This window comes from Hydractinia symbiolongicarpus, chromosome 3 (assembly GCF_029227915.1).
Source record: "Hydractinia symbiolongicarpus strain clone_291-10 chromosome 3, HSymV2.1, whole genome shotgun sequence".
NCBI lineage: Eukaryota > Metazoa > Cnidaria > Hydrozoa > Anthoathecata > Hydractiniidae > Hydractinia > Hydractinia symbiolongicarpus.
Genome location: NC_079877.1, coordinates 17,164,644 through 17,186,226, shown reverse-complemented (window position 1 = coordinate 17,186,226; position 21,583 = coordinate 17,164,644). Strand labels below are relative to the sequence as shown.

Below are 21,583 nucleotides of genomic sequence, written 5' to 3'. Positions count from 1 at the left end.
TATCAGCATTTCAGGCCCCTCACAATAGAGGCAACAGTACATTGGTTTGTCTTTGCTTTAAAAGTCTCTATTAGCTAATTAGGTTAGGAATAAGTTGTTGGCTTTGCAAAGCCATGTTGAAAAAGGAAGTTTTAGCCTCTATCAGACTCTGGTGCTTCAGATCTATCAAGAAGGTACCTTGAGATACTTGCAGGTTTTTCATAAATTTACATCCACAAAAAAATGTTATAAAATATTATCAGAAATATGGAGAATGCCTTTTTGGCTGATGTTATATTTGAATTTTTTCTGATATGTATATATTACATGAATGCTTCGTTGCAAAAATGTGCACTTCTTTTGAAGAACGTTTATCACACAAACTGTCAAGTTTTTATTTGTTTGCCTTTGGATGTATGCATGTTGCTCTTTTAGGTTGAAGAAGTAATTTAATATTTATGAAATCCAACAATGGAGCCGGAATATAGCATAGCGGTTGCAAAGTACGATTACACTGCAGAGGCCGACAACGAGTTGACTATCCGTAAAAATGAAAAACTAACAGTATTAGACGACAGCCAACTGTGGTGGATGGTTCAGAATGAACGTTCTCATTCGGGCTTTGTTCCGTCCAATTACTTGACTCGGAAGGACTCTACAAAAGGCAAGAAGAACATTATTGCCAACTTGACTAGCAAGGTGTTAAAAAATACAAAACGGACATCAATTGATCCAACAGAATCAGATAGCCAGCCAGTTAAGCTAGGCAAGCAAGGTGGAAACGTGTTAATGGTTGCCACAGCTAAGTACCCTTATGCTCCAACGCGAGATGATGAAATAGAATTAAACAGAGGCGATCAAGTTATGGTATTAGAAATGGAACATGATGGCTGGTGTAGAGGTGAATGTAATGGCAAAACTGGCTGGTTCCCATTTAATTACATTCAAACAGACACAAGTCCAGAGTACGTTAGTCCTAGTGACATCATGCCCGGTGTGGACACACCTATTATTTGTAAAGTAAGAACTCTCTATAAATTTGCTTCTCAATCCCATGAAGAACTTTCGTTCGAAAAAGACTCTGTTCTTGAAATAATAAATAAACCGAAGGATGACCCAGATTGGTGGCAAGCACGAAAGTCCAATGGTGAAATTGGGTTAGTCCCACGGAATTACGTTGAAGAAATAGTCTCGTCAGTTACGCCAGGCCCGGTAAAACCAAAACATCCTGTGACGTCAACAGTCGAGCGAAAAAAGAGTGAGCATGAATTTAGTAATCGCGATTGGTATCACGGTACATTGTCACGCCAGTTGTGTGAGTCATTGTTGCGAAACCATGCCAAAGAGGGAGAATATCTAGTTCGTAATAGTGAAAGTAAGGTACGTGCATATGTCGTTTGCTGTTGGTTGTACCATCTTCCTTTTTTATATAATGTGCAAAAAATCCACAAATTAAAAATGTGATAGTGTTTATGCTAAGACTTTAATTGGTTGAAATACAAAGCAATCATGGCTGCAACTCCTAGTGTTTGGACCCCAGCGCTTGGTTGCGTAGAAAGATTAAACGCTGGGACCTAAGAAGGGTGCCCTCTTAGAGCTATGTTACACATTCGGCTAAAAGTATCAATTATTTATATAATTTGCACAAAATATCCAAAAATAAACAAAATTTGAGGGCATCACTTCCAGGATCTGTCTGCTTTTCTCAGAAGATAGTTCTTAGGGCTCTAGATTTTCTTGGGCAATTAAGATTTTATATCTCAAGAAACTGTTGTTTAGTAGCAAAAATATTACTGATTCTTGTTTTTAATTTTTATGTGACTGTTTTTTCGTTGTTATTGTTATTTTCCTCTAGCCTGGCGATTATTCGTTGTCGATGAAAGTTCCAGATCGAATAAAACACTTCAAAATCTCCTTCGTTAACGATAAATACGTGATAGGGCAGCGTTCTTTCGACTCGGTCGACAGCCTGATAAATCATTACATAAAAGCCGTCATATATACAACCGACTCTGGTCAAAAAATGCATCTGGAGAAACCACTTAGTAAAACATTAAGTAGAAATGGTGTTGGTTATTCGTGAACATTTTGGCTGGTTGTACAGTATGGTTGTACAGTATGTTGCATTTATTTCCCAAAAGGTTTTTTTTCGTGATTTTTTTTTAAAACTGGCGTGTATTTTCCTGTTTCATAAAAATAGTATATTTATAGCATAATTAAACTTACCAAGAGCTTTTAACAGAATTGCAAGTCTTACTGCCTCTGCCTCAATTTAAACTGAGAAATCGACCTAACTTGGAGTTAAAGGTCCTAGATTAAAACTGTTCCGTAATTTAATCCTAAAGAAATTAATTTCCCTCTTTTCACTTCAAACGTGCTTTACGACTGTGAACACTTCTTCATTCTATGGAATTGATGTTAAAGGTCTTGCGAATTATTGGTTACAAAAAGGTTATAACCTAAATGTTGCTCTCATGTTCCGAAGTTGAGAAGTTGTATTTTGCCCTTATATTTTTTAATTGTTTTTTTTTTGAATTTTATATATTTCATCCCTGGCGGTACACACAAAATTCTTTGTTTTTACCCTCTCAAGTTTTGCTTGGATGCTTTTTTAATATTTTTTTTAAATGAAAATGTTAATTTCTTCTTACAGTATTCTTGGTAATCTAATTGTAGGGGAGGGGGGGGGGAGGAGGGTTATGTTTCTTAAAATCAATAATTGGGTTGTTAATAAATTAAAATGGGTGGGTTCTCATTCGGAGGTCGTCACAGATGGGAGGGGTTGTTTTTAATGTTTTTATTCAAATCGTGTCGTACCTTCTTTATACTCGATGCGTTTTATTAATTCTAATTTTTTGTCAGAAAGTTGTTGAGTAGCATGCAGCTTTTTTGTAAGATTTTGAATACTTTAACTGAAAAAATACTGTTCTGAGGTGGAATGATGATTCTCAGATATGGGATGCAAAATTGAAATATGTCGTAAAATTCTCCGAAATCCGTTTCCCCCTTCGTCCTCTACAGCTAGGTTACCAAACGTTTCTAATTTCACTTTTTTTAAAATCTATCTTCCATATATGTCGCAATATCGTGTGTATCGTTCTTTTTTCTTTTCTTTTTTTTTAAAAAAGTAAATGGTTCCCATCAGCTGGCGACTAAAACAAAAAAGGTTTTTTCTCTCATTCAAATTTCAGTTTTTGTTAAACAAGATTACTCCTTGAAAAAGGTCAAAAAGCTCCTGAAATGTCCTGGAATTTATTTTTCGAAAATGAGTTGTCAATCTCAGTAAAAGTACACATAAGCTTTTCGTTTTATTAAATTTACAAATCTTATATTGTCAAACGTTTCCGGTTGAAGCTAAACTATTTTTTCCTATATGTGTTATAACATTGCGTCATTTTGTTACGTTCTAACATATTTATCCTTCAAATGGCAAATAAAGACTGCCTTATTACGTAAAATTCTGCGTCTGTGATTTAATCCTAAAATTTTCCTTTCTTTCGTCACAATGGTTTGTACTGTGGGTATGTGTCAAAATGCCACCTTGATCCAGTTTTTACAAATGTCAAGATCACCACCTCTTTAATGTGTTACACTTCGATTATTTTATTTGAAGAAAAATTCGCAAATTTGAAAATTCAATAAATTCGAGTAATGAATATTTGCGAATTGGGAATTTACTTTAAAAATAGTTGATGGAAATGTTTTATCGGTTAAAAAAGTAGGTAAATAGTTTTGGTTGTTAAAAGTATTATTAAGTTTTTACCAACTTTGTTTTGTCACTGATAAGGAAAAGCTGTGATCACTCCATTAGGTTATACAAAAGAACCTGGCCCCTCTGAATAAAATACAATCTGTCTTTGTAAGAATCGAGTTTCGTTTTGGTTTAATGTTATTTTGGGATGATTGTTGAGTGATGATATGGTGTAGTGTATTCAGAGAAATCTATGTTGAGAAGTATGAGTAACCTCATGAAAATGGCAAATAAAACACGAAGGAAAGCCATTCACAACTTAGGATGTTGTTAAGAGACTGGTGATATGTTATCACCAGTCTCAGTTTATAGTGTTATACTTGAATAAAGATTATATATATGTGTTGGGAAACAAAACTGTTATTTGGTTACGTTAAAGAATGAAACTTTTGCGAGATAGTAAATTTTGGAAAATAATAGGCCTATTTTGCATACGCTAATTGTTGTAAAAGATCTCTTTTATTCACGGAATTTGTTCTAAGAAAAGTAAACAATTTTATGTATTAAAATTTTGTTTTCATCCCCTTTTTTTTTGGACGACTATCCATTCGCAAAATTTTTTTCTTCGGCAAATATAAAAATCGGTGCCATTTGCAAACGTTAATACTCTAAATTTTGCGAATGTTTCATCTTGGTTTACCGCGAAAGTTTCTTTCAAGTATCTTATTTCTTAATACTAAAATATTTCCTCTTAAACTTCCCTCTTTACGCTTATGTTCTTTATGTGTAAGAATTCTCACTAGTGTTGTATCTTATTAGCAATCGTCACTCAAATGACGAAGTTACAGATTTTGAACGCCTTTGTCGTTGGTTAGTCTATTGATAGTCAATACCCAAGAAATTTTTGTGTATATATATGTGTAATGATTTTTATATGCTGTGCTCCTTTTCCGTGTGATTGAAAAAAGCATATTTTTAATATTTTCTGTTATTTATAAATTTGATGTTTCACTATCTGCTTAATTCTGCTAAAATATTAGTTGAAAACCTTCGTGTTGTTCGTTTCTTTTCGTTCTACGAGTTGCGATGTGGGGTGGCTTGGGGCGCTGGTGAAAGTCACAATATATAGAATAGATCACGGCACCCACTTTAAGCTTGGCTTCCAAGAAAGGCCATACTCTTTTGTGACTGTTGTACAAAGTTGCTCAACAATTTTTATTGATTTCCGCCGACCGCTACGCGAGGCGGAATCTTTAAAATCGCCTTGAGGGATACAGAGAGAGACAGCGCAGCTAGGCTGTATACACGGGGTTGTGATATTTAGGCTTTAGGCTAAAATATTTGCGCGGACCCTGTCATTGTTATTACCTGAAAAGCCAATAGGAAAGCTTCGTTTTGTTTACAACTAATAAGAGTACAGATTGTAAATAATCTGATCTTCACGATTTTCTAGTATTCTACATTCCTTGGTCAAAGCTTTGGACTATGACCAAATGCACTTTGAATTCTGGTTGTGCGCATCGTGTACTTTGGCTGTGCCTGTGGGGAAATTTCTTTTAGGGTTGGCTTGCTGGTGGGAAATCCAGAGAAGTATATATTATAGTATACTTGATATAAGGTAAGAATCATTGTATTTTGATTAGCTAGCTGGTGTCTTTAGCTGATCTGCACATGCCTTTTGTCTAGTCACTGTATATATATGCCGCTTACTGTGGCCCTTAGTAACTAGTTAGAGATTGGTATGGTTTACGAAGAGACGTGTTCTGAATCGCTCCACATCTAAACATAAATTAGAACCTTAATGTACAGTCACCAAGCTAGCTAACTTTAGAATAGTTAAAGCTAGCTAGCTACCAGAAAAGCAAATTTTTAGTCAGCCAACTGGACGTAGGTACCCCTTTATTCTTTAGTTTTACAAGGGTTTCAATTATCTATTTCGGTAACTTTTAGATTTTTTATCTGAAAGCTTGGGCGCTTTGCTTGATAAATTCCCTAACCAACCAGCGCAGAAGCATTTACAAAATATTTTTTCAGGCTTCCATTGGATAAAATTATACTTGAATTTTGTAAGATCACTTTTCCCTGCTACAGTTAACCACATTATATAGTAGCTAGCTAGCGACATGTTTTATTGTGGCACAATGGTGTTTATATTTCCATACCCCAAACACAAATTGACAGGCTAAAAAATGCAGGCGATAAGCCATAGACTATTTTTTTAAACGTTATTTCCAAGATTTGCGCATTGCTCATTTATATATAGCTACTATGTTGTAATAGTTTTTTACATCTATATTATAACTAAGACATATATGTTTTTCCGTAAGCTGAAAATCCAGACCACATTATACACGTTTAGCCTTTATAATTTACAACATCGCTGACACTGCAATTGGCCGAGGCGAATACCCAGGTGTTAACAAAAATTCTCGATTTACGTTGGCATGTATTCGCTGACATGTTTATATTGCAGTTGGATGTGACTTAATTTACATATATATAAGTTTTGTTCTCATTTTCTTATAAATTTCTCTTTAAATTTAACTGCGATTTGTGTATGGGAGCATACAATCACAAACAAAATATAAATTGCCCCCATGAAACCGAGTTTTCCAACTTACGGCAAAGTTATGTACAAAAAAGTTTAGACTTCAAATTTTTGGACTTTTTATTTTCGGACCTTAAATTTTCGGACGTTTTTTCAGCCGAATTTCGGACTTTTGCTTAACTTTTGTAAAGCTCCAACTTAGTGAGAGAGACACCAAAATTCTTAAAGGAGTGGTCCCACGAAAAATCAAAAAAAATAATTTTTTTTTAAAACAAAAGTTTTTTATAATAATAAATAAAACATTTTTTTTCTCTTATTCGGCCCTTTTTTACAATCCTGTTTAAATAGCCGTGACGTCATAGTTGGCGAATGATTTTTTGTGTGTTAGACAATTCAGCAAATAGAATGATATTCTAGAGAATCCAAGATCGTATTTCATAATTAGAAATATTTATTTTATTTTATTTTCTATAATTATAATCATCACATATTATATATTATATATTTTTGTGTTTATTCTTCCGAGTAAGGCACATAGACACCACCCTCTTCAGGGAAAACTTGTCTTATTTTTCACACAACACGCGACGGTATAACTCGGCGATTGCCTTTTCCAAGTCGTTAGAAAAAGGAACCAAATGAATTGCTTGTAAGCAGCAAACCGAAAAGATTTGTTTGTAGGCTTGTCTTGCAGAAATTTCCCTCTTGTCTCGTGTAAGCATATTAAAACGAGACAAAGTTGTTTGAAATTCTCATTCTCCGTTATACATTTTATTCCTAAAAAAAACAACGGATATTTGTACGATACATATCATTATTATTTCATATTTTAACAATACTTTTTATGTAGCTTAATCATATTTAAAGAAAAAATGTTTATATTTGCTTTAGTTGCTATAGGTGCATAAAACAATAGAATAAAAATTATGCACAAATATTTTAGTATTAAAAGTGAGGATTTTGAGCGGGTATTATGAAAGTAAAAGTTCATTCGTATGTGAGAAAAACAACAACATGAACGCTTCGTTTTAAATTTTCTTTACAACTCTCCCTTTGAGGTTACCGGCAACTTGCTTTAGTCAAAACATGCTTTATTTTTTAGGTTTTAGGTTATAGGTATATTTCGCCGTAATACAAATGTTACAGGTTAAAATATCTTGTAATATATACAAAAATGGCAGGAGCAAAAAGAAGGCACAAATTGCCTTATCACTAAGCCCCGTTGTTAGGCAAAAAGAAAGAGAGAGTTAAAATAATACTTAATATAATAAAGTAATATTCTAACTATATATATTCTATAAAAAGATTATTTGAATTTACAAAGGTCTATGTGAGAGTGTGCATCTAAAAATATTTACAAATGTCTATAAGATCAGTCGTTAGTAATTTTGTTCTTACATTTTTCTTGAAAATATTGAGAGTTGATTTTGTTTTAATATCATCAGATAAAAATTTATTCCATAGGTATGGTCCCCTATGTCTAATTGAAAACGTACAAGATTTTAATAAAATCTTTGGCACTTGATAATTATTTTTTGAAAATCTAGTATCATATTTATGTTGTATTACACTAAATTGGTTAGTGAACAATTTTGGTGTTATGTTTTGTTTCATCTTGTACATAAAAAGTAAAACTTGATGCATATTTAATTGATAAATGTTTAAAGCCCCAATTTGAAGAAATAAGTGTTGTGTTGGTGCATATCTGTCTGAACCAAAAATTATGCGACAAGCATGCTTTTGTTTATTATACAACTTTTTTAATTTATTTACATTGTTACTTGCCCAGGATATATTACAATACGTTAAGTAGCTGTGTTAAAAGAAAAAAATAGGTTCTTTAAGCAATGGAAATTTAAGTATCGTTTGGCCTTATATAATATCCCTAAGTTTTTAGAGATTTTATTTTCAAGGGTTTGTATATGTTTATTCCATGTTAATGATTCGTCTAAAAGTACGCCAAGAAATTTTATTGTTTCTTCTCTCTTTATGTTTACGTTAATATTTTTAAGAGATGGTATAATAAGAGTGGAATTTTATCAGTTTTGTAACGGTTATAGAATAACACATATTTAGTTTTACTTATATTAAGTGAAAGTTTATTTGCTTTAAACCATTCGTTTATATGCGCAAGTTCTTGGTTAGCTGTTTTAAATAAATCAACAATGTTAGTATGGGAGTAAAAAAGATTAGTATCGTCAGCAAATAGAATAAATCTCAACATTTTAAAGGAATTAAGTAAGTTGTTTATGTAGATTAAAAACAGTAAGGGTCCAAGAATGGATCCTTGTGCACCACACTTTATTAGTTGAAAGAGCGTCAATTTATCGTCGTATGCTATGCATTGTTTTCGGTTAGTCAAGTAATTTGTAAACCATTTCAAATTGTTGTTTTGCACACCGTAAGATTTTAGTTTGGATAAAAGAATATTATGATTGACAGTATCAAAAGCCTTTGAGAGATCAATGAATATCCCTAGTGTAAACAACCTTTTATTAAAGGATTCCGATAATTCACTTACCAATTCTATGACTGCATGGTTCGTCGAATGGTGCTTTTGGAAACCAAATTGTTTGTCATATAAAATATTATTTTGTACTAGTTGGTCGTAGAGACGGTTATGCATTATTCTTTCAAGAACTTTCGAGAAACATGGCAATACGGAAATAGGTCTATAATTAGTACCATCGGAGTTTTCTTTAAATATTGGTGTCACTCTAGCAATTTTTAATTGGTCTGAAAACTGTCTTTAAGGAAAGACTAAAGATATAGAATAGAGATGGTTCAATAATATCATAACATCTTTTTACAATATTTACACTAATATCGTCAAGCCCTGGACTTTTGTTTGGCTGTAATGATGAAAAAGCAATTCTTTTATGGTAAGTTCAGATTCACTCATTAGAGTATCGCAAGTATCTAAGTAAGAGCTGTGTGTTTTTGTGGAAGATGGAATTTTAGAAGCTAGTTTTGGTCCAACATTGATAAAAAACTCGTTGAATTTGTTAGCAATTTTATCTTTTTGGAATGTAAGTTCATTTTAAATTATAAGTTGTTTTGGGAATTTCTCAATGTTGTCTTTGGTTTTGTCAATTATTTTTTTGATAACGCTCCAGGTTTTCTTAGTATTCCCTATTGATTTCGCTATTTGACCTGCATAATAATTCTTTTTTGCTCGCTTTTTAAATTTTTCAAAAATATTTTTATAGTTCTTGTATTTGTTTTCATTGGTGTAAGTTCTTTTTTCAAAAACGTTTCATATAGTCGCAGCTTTTTTTAGATGATTTAATGAGACCTTTAGTAAACCATGGGTTTTTTGTGCTTGTTGCTTGTTGTGCTTGTTTTTTTCTAGGAATTGATTTCTCATAAAGATTGATAAACATGCGCAAAAAAACATCGTACGTGCCATTTATATTTTTAGTTTCACTTACCAGCTCCTAGTTTGCTTCTAAAAGAGATTGTCGAAACTTTTCTATGGAACATTCATTGATCTCTCGTTTAAAAATTGTCGGGGCAGATAACTTATCAGGGAGAGACTCATCAGATAGTAAGAAGGTCGGGAAATGATCAGATACATCAGTTTCAATCACTCCAGTTTGGTATTCGTTGTTATGAAAATTATTTGTGATTATGTTATCAATTATGGTAGCAGAAGTCAAAGTCACTCTCGTAGGTTTGGTTATTGTTGGAATAAGGTTATGTTGAAGGAGCGTATCTACAAAGGTTTTTACTTCATTATTTGATGTATATTCAAGAATGTTTAAATTTAGATCTCCGGCAATGTAAATGTGCTTATTTAAGTGATCTAGTTTTGTGAGGTGTGAATTTAAAGTGTCGTTTAAATTCTTTGAAGATTCCAGCAGGTTTTCTATACATAACAGTTACAATTATATTTCTAGTGTTTTTGTTTATAAGTTCAACGGTTAATGATTCACAGTCGTCAGTATTTATACTCAAGTTACTTCTTAATTTATAATTAATAGAGTTGTGTATAAAGAGACATGTACCACCACTAGTCCTATTTCCTGAACGTGGTTGATGATGTTAAAATTTGAATTCGTTACCATGTGTTCCTTGAGCTAGGTTTCTGTTACACAAATGTTTTTGAAATTAAATTTAAGGTTGCATAACATTGTTTTCAGATTTTCGAAGTTTTTGCTTATACTTCTTGTGTTAATGTTAAGAATGCGTGTACCCTTAGGGCCATTTGATTTTCAATTAAATTGAAAATCAAAAATCAAAATTTGTGAATAATTTTGATTTTCAATTCGATTTGAAAATCAAAATTCAAAATTTAGTTTAAAATTTGAAAATTCAAAAATCAAAAATCAGAATTCAAAATTCAAAATTCAAAATTCAAAATTCAAAATTCAAAATTCAAAATTCAAAATTCAAAATTCAAAATTCAAAATTCAAAATTCAAAATTTCAAAACTTAAAATGACAGGTGGTACAATTGACAGGTGGTTCAATTCTTGCATACCACTATTTTGTAACAATATTTATGATGCAATAAGATTTAGGTTTCCCGCATTTTTTAGCCGACCCCCTGAACTGCGGCATAATTAGGGGGTCGTATAAACTGTTTTTCGTGTGGGTTCAAAAGGGCCTAGCCCTTGCATTAACCCCCTTTTTGGTGTGTCCTGGTACATGCCTATATAATCCCTCCAGTGAGGGGGGATAAGTCAGTTGCAGGATTAATTTGCACACGATAGAAAGCGATATAAAATATGGATTCTTCATTTATTTTTTACAATGGCCGTGACGGGGATCGCACAGAAAGAACACTGCGGAGAAGCCAAGTATCAGTCCAAAGACTGGCAATGATTTACAAGGTATGCGTTATTCACACCATTGTAGACTAGCAGAGTTTCAAAGAACTATGATAATTTCATTCTTGTTTATTATAGCTTGACGTTACATCGGTGTACATAACAGAGGAGTTCGGTTCCTCAGAATTTCCGAATCCGGATGGGACGTTTGATTGCCTTCGGGAGTCGCCTTCTGGCACGTATTACCAAGTGGAGGGAGAACCACATCAAGGCATGACTCAGGTTAGAAACCTACCGACATCAACGGTCAATGACATCGGCGCGTTTCGAAGGCCAACAATGTTGCATACATCTTCGTCCACGATGTCGCGTAAACGTGTAGGTGCGGCTGCGGAGAACTATGTTTTAAAAGTTGTTCTGGCGGATATAGAGAACAAAAAAATCGGTAAGTTGATATTGTTCTATACTAAACGTTCTAATTTTACACATTCATAAATTATAAATACTCTTCTTTTTTACAGTTAATCAGAAACGAATTTCGTTTATAACAATAACGGAAGCAGAAGCAAACGTCGACGCAATCACGGAGATGGCAAAAACACGATTCGAAGATCGAACGTTGGTGTTAGTGCAAGGAGGTGGTTTACGATACGAGGACTCCGCAGCCACAAGAGGTGTGTATATATATATTTGAATATGGACTGAAAATTGTTTTTCCTCTTCACAGTTTTAAAGAGAACACTTTCTTCTTACAGGAATAAGCTTCTGGAAAGCCGCGGCTCGGAAGGTTTATGCAGTAAAAGCCAATGATCTCGAAACATTTGATTATTTTACGCCACGAAGAACAAGCACACAGTCCATTAATTTTGGTGAGTAATTTTAATGTCGCCAACTTTTCTAAATGTAAAAAAATAAAAATCTTACTAAACAGTTAAATAAAATTAATGTTTTAATCATTTTTCAAAGAGGTAACTTTTTCTCCACGTTAAAAATACATCCATCCCTTCCAAAATATTTAATTTTAATTTATTTTAGAAGAAATAAAGGAAAAACTTGCTGACCTCACCAGCCTCGTCCAATCTGGCGTGATTTTAACTTGTGTGGACCAAGATACACGAGAGGCAGCACAACGAGCATTATCATCTGTAAAGATCTGTGAGAAGGCAAAACAAAGCTTCGAGTGCTTGATATGTCGTGGGTTGAGCCGGAGTCCGGTGAAAATGGGTTCCTGCTGCAGAAGAATAATTGGTTGTGGCGAATGTGTAGATCGCTGGTTTTTAGAAAATCAAAATTGCCCACATTGCAGGTCCAACGAACTCGACGCAATTTTTGAAACTAATAATTTTGATGGAGTGCTTGCAGAAATACGTTCTGTCTTTCCGAATTAAATTTTATAAAACACCATCGTTCTTTTGAAAATCTTTCTGAATACTTTTTCAAAACTAACATTGATAGCGTTACTGACTTTGCGCACCCTTCTTCATAGAGCCTCAAAAATTACCTTTTTCTACATTATTGATTTGACGATGATCGATCACTCAAGCTATCTTTACATAGTTTTAAGGCGGTTCGATGTCAAAAAATTATTTCTTATTTATTTTAGCTTTTATTTTATTTTATGTACTATATACTTAAAACGGAGAGAGGAAGGCAAAAATCTTCTTACCACTGTTTTTTATGACCCGGTTTTTATCTGTCACAGTGTAAATATTTTTAATTTTGTAAAAACTTGTATTTTTTATGTTTCAAAATATATTTTATTCTTCACAATATGTTTTACTTATGTTTTAAAGTGGCGGCAATACTTAGGTACATTACACATTCTCTGAAAAAAGATCCTTTTTTTTTTAGTCTTTTGCATTTTGCATGAACTTTAAAGTCTGGAAGCGAATATATTTGCCATAAAAAAGATGCTTTACGCATGAGAACGAAATAAAGAAAATTTCAGGCTAACCAATGTTAAAAAACACTCCAGGCTGACGACGGTTTTTTTGCAATCGTTTTCATATTTACGTCCAAAACATCGTTAAGGAGCATTTTGATTTCAAGTTAATAGAAACCAGGTCTTTCGCAAGTGTTTTTCAGCGAAGATTAAAAACACTCTTGACCTTTAGCGAAGATTAAAAACACTCTTGATCTTGCGAGTTCGCGCAACAGAATCCGGGGGTACATAAGCAAGATCTTTCTGTGCGCCCAACCAACAACGGGGTAACAAACGTCAAAGGAGATAAAAATTAATTCAAATGCTTTTTACAAAAAAATTCTTATGTTTCGTTTGAATATTTTTTTGGAAAGTTAATCCCTACTAGGAAGACTAAAACTTTTTCTCCCACTCAAATTTTTTCCTGATAACAATGCAGAAGTGAGCGCGAAAGCAACAAGACAATTTTACAAAAGAGCGTTGTATCTTTCAGTGATATCAATAAAACAATGTACGGCATGTCGAAACGATCTATCATTTTCGTTCACAACATCGTTATAAATTTGTTCAATATTACAGATTTCATTAAACTCTCTGTTTCGATTAGCTAAAAACTGTGGATGGTCTTTTAAAGGATCGTCACCGAATTGGTTAGGCTCAGAAATCCGTCCTTGATATGTTTGGTTGTATATTTGCATAGCTGTTGCGGTGTCTGGGACATTACTCTGCTGCACTGGAGGATATCGAGTTGTCATCTCTTTAATATTCAATGGAACTCCTCTACCTGAAACAAAATTTAAAGGTGCAAAGAAGCTGAATAGTTGTTGTTAACAGGATGCCAGGACTTGTATAATCTACCTACCAGGTATTGGGTGACAGTTCCAGGCTCTTACCAATGTTTGCAGCCCAAAGTTTGCAACTTTGCAGGTGACAAAAGAAACGCAGAACTTATGAATATTGTTATCCATGTCTATAATCAATGAATTGTCCATGTCGACTAGTATTGATTTGATTGGATAATTAACTCGACCATTAACTTCAACCCAAAATCTTTCAATTGGTAGATTCTAGAAAATATATGAAACTTATGAAAAGTTAACCTGTGCAGAAGATGATAGTCGTATTTTTCGTATTTTTTTGTGATGAAAGAACGAAATGTTTTTAAAATATATTGGAAATAATAAAGTAATTTACCCTTTTCGATTCTGTTTGTTGATAAGGTAAACTTAATTGGTCACCACGAATATTTGCCAGATACTCCTGCATCCCCAGCATGAGAAAAAATTCTCTCCCGTGGTCCACCCGAACTTGGTCAAACATGCAATATGTGGTCAATACCTTTCTAAATAAAAACAAATAATTGGAATTTGCTGCGCATTTTTACGTGCGTAGCTATATCTAAATTAGAATCAAGCGAAATTGATTGCGCATGTTCTAACCTGTATATATGCGAATATATCACGGGGTTGCTTTTGACTGGCATTGTAGCAGGAGCAACAACAAAGCGACTGTGACCATCCAATGCTACGACATGCGTTGTACCGTACATTACTAATTTTTCGTTTTGGTCTATATGAAGTTTGTGACCAAAATAGTCAGCCCTGTAAGGGATAGGATTAACAGATCTTGCGGTATCTGTTTGACGTCTTGCGTGATATGCTGGCGAAACAGTTGACAGGGCCTTTCCAATTCTTTTTTGACTGACATTGAAACCGTGTTTTTGCTTAATGTAACCAGTCATCATTTTGCGACCGTATGTAGGACCAACCTAAATAAGCAATAACTTGTACAGTTTCAATCATGCACTCATACGCTAAGCACAGGTGAATTTGCTTACCTCTTTAACAGCTGAAGCCACGATGTTCTCTATTTTTTGTTGGTTTATACGTAGGCGGATGTCATGTTTCGAACAGTAACGTTTAACCGAACGTTCAGAAAATCCACGAACACCAGGATTTGTCGCTTTCAAAAACTCGCTAATTTCCTTGAAGTTTTTATGTTGTTTAGCCACATTTACAATGTAATCTCGGTCAATGTTATCCATTATTTTGGCGCGTTAAGACATCTGAGGGCTAAGCGCGCGTAAAAACCTTGAGTAAACGATTGCATCAATCAGAACAGAAATCAATTGTTCGCCCTTAAGATTCAGTTTGATTGGCCACCCGAGGAAAGATGTTGAAAGTCCGGGACAGTTGCGCAAACCTAACAGGGGGTCAAGTATAAATTGTTCTGTGACCTCTTTCCAAAGGTCCTGCATCATAGCCGGGTGTTTGTGTCCATGATATTTCACAATATGACAAAGGTTACAGGTGGCCTGCTTCTTTTTGTGAAGATGAAAAAAATTGTTTGACCCAGCAAAAATTGAAATTGCGAAATTATAATTTGAATTCTGTTTTTTTGATCTTTTGCACGTAATTTAAATTTTGAATTTTGAATTTTGAAATTTTAAACTGAATTTTGAATTTTGATTTTCAAATCGAATTGAAAATCAAAATTATTCACAAATTTTGATTTTTGATTTTCAATTTAATTGAAAATCAAATGGCCCTAAGGGTACACGCATTGTTAAGCAATGAAAATTTGTTTTTACATTTTGCAAGATGAGTTTTTGCTTCAATCGGAGAAAAGTTAATTGTTTCAATTTTTAGATTTTTAAAATAATTCAAGTCTGGATCAGTCATGTCGTTCAATGTTAAGTTAGAGTTAAATATATCGAAAAAAAGATGCGTTATCACCCATTTGTTAAAATAAAAAATAAAAAAGTGAGTTAGTTTTCACCTGTATTTTTCTCTTTGAATTCTCTTGTGATCAGTCTATCATAAACAATTCGAGAGAATTTTCCGTTTTCCCTGTCTTTTTTCATTTGTACTCTCAATTCCTTTCTTATTTTGTTTGTTGCATCCGAAAAATCCTGATTAATGTAGATGTTCGTGTCCTTTAATCTGTTAGCATTTTTTAATATTAGGAGTTTATCTTTGTAATTCAGTAATTTAAACATTATTAATGCGTGTACCCTTAGGGCCATTTGATTTTCAATTAAATTGAAAATCAAAAATCAAAATTTGTGAATAATTTTGATTTTCAATTCGATTTGAAAATCAAAATTCAAAATTCAGTTTAAAATTTTAAAATCCAAAAACAAAAATCAAAAAACAAAATTCAAACTTCAAACTTCAAAATTTTAAAAGTAAAAATGACAGGTGAATGCGTGTACCCTTAGGGCCATTTGATTTTCAATTAAATTGAAAATCAAAAATCAAAATTTGTGAATAATTTTGATTTTCAATTCGATTTGAAAATCAAAATTCAAAATTCAGTTTAAAATTTGAAAATTCAAAAATCAAAAATCAAAAATCAAAATTCAAAATTCAAAATTCAAAATTCAAAATTCAAAATTCAAAATTCAAAAATCAAAAATCAAAATTCAAAATTTCAAAACTTAAAATGACAGGTGGTACAATTGACAGGTGGTTCAATTCTTGCATACCACTATTTTGTAACAATATTTATGATGCAATAAGATTTAGGTTTCCCGCATTTTTTAGCCGACCCCCTGAACTGCGGCATAATTAGGGGGTCGTATAAACTGTTTTTCGTGTGGGTTCAAAAGGGCCTAGCCCTTGCATTAACCCCCTTTTTGGTGTGTCCTGGTACATGCCTATATAATCCCTCCAGTGAGGGGGGATAAGTCAGTTGCAGGATTAATTTGCACACGATAGAAAGCGATATAAAATATGGATTCTTCATTTATTTTTTACAATGGCCGTGACGGGGATCGCACAGAAAGAACACTGCGGAGAAGCCAAGTATCAGTCCAAAGACTGGCAATGATTTACAAGGTATGCGTTATTCACACCATTGTAGACTAGCAGAGTTTCAGAGAACTATGATAATTTCATTCTTGTTTATTATAGCTTGACGTTACATCGGTGTACATAACAGAGGAGTTCGGTTCCTCAGAATTTCCGAATCCGGATGGGACGTTTGATTGCCTTCGGGAGTCGCCTTCTGGCACGTATTACCAAGTGGAGGGAGAACCACATCAAGGCATGACTCAGGTTAGAAACCTACCGACATCAACGGTCAATGACATCGGCGCGTTTCGAAGGCCAACAATGTTGCATACATCTTCGTCCACGATGTCGCGTAAACGTGTAGGTGCGGCTGCGGAGAACTATGTTTTAAAAGTTGTTCTGGCGGATATAGAGAACAAAAAAATCGGTAAGTTGATATTGTTCTATACTAAACGTTCTAATTTTACACATTCATAAATTATAAATACTCTTCTTTTTTACAGTTAATCAGAAACGAATTTCGTTTATAACAATAACGGAAGCAGAAGCAAACGTCGACGCAATCACGGAGATGGCAAAAACACGATTCGAAGATCGAACGTTGGTGTTAGTGCAAGGAGGTGGTTTACGATACGAGGACTCCGCAGCCACAAGAGGTGTGTATATATATATTTGAATATGGACTGAAAATTGTTTTTCCTCTTCACAGTTTTAAAGAGAACACTTTCTTCTTACAGGAATAAGCTTCTGGAAAGCCGCGGCTCGGAAGGTTTATGCAGTAAAAGCCAATGATCTCGAAACATTTGATTATTTTACGCCACGAAGAACAAGCACACAGTCCATTAATTTTGGTGAGTAATTTTAATGTCGCCAACTTTTCTAAATGTAAAAAAATAAAAATCTTACTAAACAGTTAAATAAAATTAATGTTTTAATCATTTTTCAAAGAGGTAACTTTTTCTCCACGTTAAAAATACATCCATCCCTTCCAAAATATTTAATTTTAAATTATTTTTAGAAGAAATAAAGGAAAAACTTGCTGACCTCACCAGCCTCGTCCAATCTGGCGTGATTTTAACTTGTGTGGACCAAGATACACGAGAGGCAGCACAACGAGCATTATCATCTGTAAAGATCTGTGAGAAGGCAAAACAAAGCTTCGAGTGCTTGGCTTGATATGTCGTGGGTTGAGCCGGAGTCCGGTGAAAATGGGTTCCTGCTGCAGAAGAATAATTGGTTGTGGCGAATGTGTAGATCGCTGGTTTTTAGAAAATCAAAATTGCCCACATTGCAGGTCCAACGAACTCGACGCAATTTTTTAAACTAATAATTTTGATGGAGTGCTTGCAGAAATACGTTCTGTCTTTCCGAATTAAATTTTATAAAACACCACCGTTCTTTTGAAAAAAAAACACTTTCTGAATACTTTTTCAAAACTAACATTGATAGCGTTACTGACTTTGCGCACCCTTCTTCATAGAGCCTCAAAAATTACCTTTTTCTACATTATTGATTTGACGATGATCGATCACTCAAACTATCTTTACATAGTTTTAAGTCAGTTCTATGCCAAAAAATTATTTCTTTTTTAAGTTTATTTTAGCGTAGCTTTTTTAAATATGTGCTATATACTTAAAACGGAGAGAGAAAGGCAAAAATCTTCTTACTACTGTTTTTTATGACCCGGTTTTTATCTGTCACAGTGTAAATATTTTTAATTTTGTAAAAACTTGTATTTCTTTATGTTTCAAAATATATTTTATTCTTCACAATATATGTTTTACTTATGTTTTAAAGTAGCGGCAATACTTAGGTACATTACACATTCTCTGAAAAAAAAAAGATCCTTTTTTGAAGTCTTTTGCATTTTGCATGAACTTTAAAAAGTCTGGCAGCGAATATATTTGCCATTAAAAAGATGCTTTACGCATGAGAACGAAATAAACAAAAAATTCAGGCTAACCAATGTTAAAAAACACTCCAGGCTGACGACGTTTTTTTTTGCAATCGTTTTCATATTACGTCCAAAACATCGTTAAGGAGCATTTCGATTTCAAGTTAATAGAAACTAGGTCTTTCGCAAGTGTTTTTCAGCGAAGATTAAAAACACTTTTGATCTAGCGACAGAATCCGGGGGTACATAAACAAGATCTTTCTGTGCGCCCAACCAACAACAGGATAACAAACGTCAAAGGAGATAAAAATTAATTCAAATGCTTTTTACAAAAAACTTCTTATGTTTCGTTTGAATATTTTTTTGGAAAGTTAATCCTTACTAGGAAGACTAAAACTTTTTCTCCCACTCAAATTTTTTCCTGATAACAATGCAGAAGTGAGCGCAAAAGCAACAAGACAATTTTACAAAAGAGCGTTGTATCTTTCAGTGATATCAATAAAACAATGTACAGCATGTCGAAACGATCTATCATTTTCGTTCACAACATCGTTATAAATTTGTTTAATATTACAGATTTCATTAAACTCTCTGTTTCGATTAGCTAAAAACTGTGGATGGTCTTTTAAAGGATCATCACCGAATTGGTTAGGCTCAGAAATCCGTCCTTGATATGTTTGGTTGTATATTTGCATAGCTGTTGCGGTGTCTGGGACATTACTTTGCTGCACTGGAGGATATCGAGTTGTCATCTCTTTAATATTCAATGGAACTCCTCTACCTGCAACAAAATTTAAAGGTGCAAAGAAGCTGAATAGTTGTTGTTAACAAGATGCCAGAACTTGTATAATCTACCTACCAGGTATTGGGTGACAGTTCCAAGCTCTTACCAATGTTTGCAGCCCAAAGTTTGCAACTTTGCAGGTGACAAAAGAAACGCAGAACTTATGAATATTGTTATCCATGTCTATAATCAATGAATTGTCCATGTCGACTAGTATTGATTTGATTGGATAATTAACTCGGCCATTAACTTCAACCCAAAATCTTTTAATTGGTAGATTCTAGAAAATATATGAAACTTATGAAAAGTTAACCTGTGCAGAAGATGATAGTCGTATTTTTCGTATTTTTTTGTGATGAAAGAACGAAATGTTTTTAAAATATATTGGAAATAATAAAGTAATTTACCCTTTTCGATTCTGTTTGTTGATAAGGTAAACTTAATTGGTCACCACGAATATTTGCCAGATACTCCTGCATCTCCAGCATGAGAAAAAATTCTCTCCCGTGGTCCACCCGAACTTGGTCAAACATGCAATATGTGGTCAATACCTTTCTAAATAAAAACAAATAATTGGAATTTGCTGCGCATTTTTACGTGTGTAGCTATATCTAAATTAAAATCAAGCGAAATTGATTGCGCATGTTCTAACCTGTATATATGCGAATATATCACGGGGTTGCTTTTGACTGGCATTGTAGCAGTAGCAACAACAAAGCGACTGTGACCGTCCAATGCTACGACATGCGTTGTACCGTACATTACTAATTTTTCGTTTTGGTCTATATGAAGTTTGTGACCAAAATAGTCAGCCCTGTAAGGGATAGGATTAACAGATCTTGCGGTATCTGTTTGACGTCTTGCGTGATATGCTGGCGAAACAGTTGACAGGGCCTTTCCAATTCTTTTTTGACTGACATTGAAACCGTGTTTTTGCTTAATGTAACCAGTCATCATTTTGCGACCGTATGTAGGACCAACCTAAATAAGCAATAACTTGTACAGTTTCACATCATGCACTCATACGGTAAGCACAGGTGAATTTGCTTACCTCTTTAACAGCTGAAGCCACGATGTTCTCTATTTTTCGTTGGTTTATACGTAGGCGGATGTCATGTTTCGAACAGTAACGTTTAACCGAACGTTCAGAAAATCCACGAACACCAGGATTTGTCGCTTTCAAAAACTCGCTAATTTCCTTGAAGTTTTATGTTGTTTAGCCACATTTACAATGTAATCTCGGTCGATGTTATCCATTATTTTGGCGCGTTAAGACATCTGAGGGCTAAGCGCGCGTAAAAACCTTGAGTAAACGATTGCATCAATCAGAACAGAAATCAATTGTTCGCCCTTAAGATTCAGTTTGATTGGCCAGCCGAGGAAAGATGTTGAACGTCCGGGACAGTTGCGCAAATCTAACAGGGGGTCAAGTATAAATTGTTCTGTGACCTCTTTCCAAAGGTCCTGCATCATAGCCGGGTGTTTGTGTCCATGATATTTCACAATATGACAAAGGTTACAGGTGGCCAGCTTCTTTTTGTGAAGATGAAATAAATTGTTTGACCCAGCAAAAATAGAAAATTGAAATTGCGAAATTATAATTTGAATTCTGATTTTTTGATCTTTTGCACGTATTTTGAATTTTGAATTTTGAATTTTGAATTTTGAATTTTAAATTTTGAATTTTGAATTTTGAATTTTGAATTTTGAATTTTGAATTTTGAATTTTGAATTTTGAATTTTGAATTTTGAATTTTGAATTTTGAATTTTGAATTTTGAATTTTGAATTTTGAATTTTGAATTTTAAAATTTTAAAATTTTAAACTGAGTTTTGAATTTTGATTTTCAAATCAAATGGAAAATCAAAATTATTCACAAATTTTGATTTTTGATTTTCAATTTAATTGAAAATCAAATGGCCCTAAGGGTACACGCATTATTATTGTCCGTGGTCTGGCGTTATCTTGTGCTGTATATGGTCCCATTCAATGCGTGTACCCTTAGGGCCATTTGATTTTCAATTAAATTGAAAATCAAAAATCAAAATTTGTGAATAATTTTGATTTTCAATTCGATTTGAAAATCAAAATTCAAAATTCAGTTTAAAATTTCAAAATTCAAAATTCAAAATTCAAATTACGTGCAAAAGATCAAAAAAACAGAATTCAAATTATAATTTCGCAATTTCAATTTTTGCTGG

The 21,583-nt window shown here is 33.6% G+C and overlaps 5 protein-coding genes and 2 long non-coding RNA genes across 8 annotated transcripts; 3 read left to right on the top strand and 4 right to left on the bottom strand.

The window, feature by feature from the left end:
• The first annotated feature begins 313 nt into the window (after positions 1 to 313).
• LOC130636032 (cytoplasmic protein NCK2-like) lies at positions 314 to 4,722 on the top strand. The gene is made up of 2 exons (XM_057445610.1): positions 314 to 1,359; positions 1,835 to 4,722. Exons 1-2 carry the CDS (start codon positions 451 to 453, stop codon positions 2,060 to 2,062), a joined length of 1,137 nt encoding a protein of 378 aa, XP_057301593.1. The 5' UTR covers positions 314 to 450; the 3' UTR covers positions 2,063 to 4,722.
• Positions 4,723 to 5,798: 1,076 nt separating this feature from the next.
• On the bottom strand, positions 5,799 to 9,627 carry LOC130636892 (uncharacterized). The gene is made up of 6 exons (XM_057446742.1): positions 9,525 to 9,627; positions 9,038 to 9,236; positions 8,216 to 8,965; positions 7,788 to 8,031; positions 5,938 to 5,997; positions 5,799 to 5,852 (listed from the first exon to the last, which is right to left on the bottom strand). Exons 1-6 carry the CDS (start codon positions 9,625 to 9,627, stop codon positions 5,799 to 5,801), a joined length of 1,410 nt encoding a protein of 469 aa, XP_057302725.1.
• Positions 9,509 to 12,759, top strand: LOC130636029 (uncharacterized). Its single transcript, XM_057445608.1, has 5 exons — positions 9,509 to 11,052; positions 11,128 to 11,434; positions 11,511 to 11,663; positions 11,745 to 11,858; positions 12,025 to 12,759. The coding sequence occupies exons 1-5, from the start codon at positions 10,948 to 10,950 to the stop codon at positions 12,375 to 12,377; spliced, it is 1,032 nt and encodes a 343-aa protein (XP_057301591.1). The 5' UTR covers positions 9,509 to 10,947; the 3' UTR covers positions 12,378 to 12,759.
• Positions 11,432 to 12,192, bottom strand: LOC130636031 (uncharacterized). The gene is made up of 2 exons (XR_008982209.1): positions 12,051 to 12,192; positions 11,432 to 11,886 (listed from the first exon to the last, which is right to left on the bottom strand). It is a non-coding gene; the product is annotated as an uncharacterized LOC130636031 (long non-coding RNA).
• A 445-nt stretch (positions 12,760 to 13,204) lies between the features above and the next one.
• LOC130636030 (uncharacterized) lies at positions 13,205 to 15,251 on the bottom strand. Its single transcript, XM_057445609.1, has 4 exons — positions 14,748 to 15,251; positions 14,105 to 14,248; positions 13,773 to 13,977; positions 13,205 to 13,694 (listed from the first exon to the last, which is right to left on the bottom strand). The coding sequence occupies exons 1-4, from the start codon at positions 14,952 to 14,954 to the stop codon at positions 13,378 to 13,380; spliced, it is 873 nt and encodes a 290-aa protein (XP_057301592.1). The 5' UTR covers positions 14,955 to 15,251; the 3' UTR covers positions 13,205 to 13,377.
• A 667-nt stretch (positions 15,252 to 15,918) lies between these two features.
• LOC130636026 (uncharacterized) lies at positions 15,919 to 18,015 on the top strand. 2 transcript variants are annotated; one of them, XM_057445604.1, is made up of 6 exons: positions 15,919 to 16,110; positions 16,362 to 16,749; positions 16,825 to 17,131; positions 17,208 to 17,360; positions 17,442 to 17,555; positions 17,723 to 18,015. In XM_057445604.1, the coding sequence occupies exons 2-6, from the start codon at positions 16,645 to 16,647 to the stop codon at positions 17,878 to 17,880; spliced, it is 837 nt and encodes a 278-aa protein (XP_057301587.1). In that variant the 5' UTR covers positions 15,919 to 16,110; positions 16,362 to 16,644; the 3' UTR covers positions 17,881 to 18,015. The 2 variants fall into 2 exon arrangements, with proteins under 2 accessions (XP_057301587.1, XP_057301589.1); XM_057445606.1 differs by lacking the exon at positions 15,919 to 16,110 and having other exon boundaries at positions 16,119 to 16,749; positions 17,726 to 18,015.
• On the bottom strand, positions 17,129 to 17,887 carry LOC130636028 (uncharacterized). Its single transcript, XR_008982208.1, has 2 exons — positions 17,749 to 17,887; positions 17,129 to 17,583 (listed from the first exon to the last, which is right to left on the bottom strand). It is a non-coding gene; the product is annotated as an uncharacterized LOC130636028 (long non-coding RNA).
• Positions 18,016 to 21,583: the final 3,568 nt, after the last annotated feature.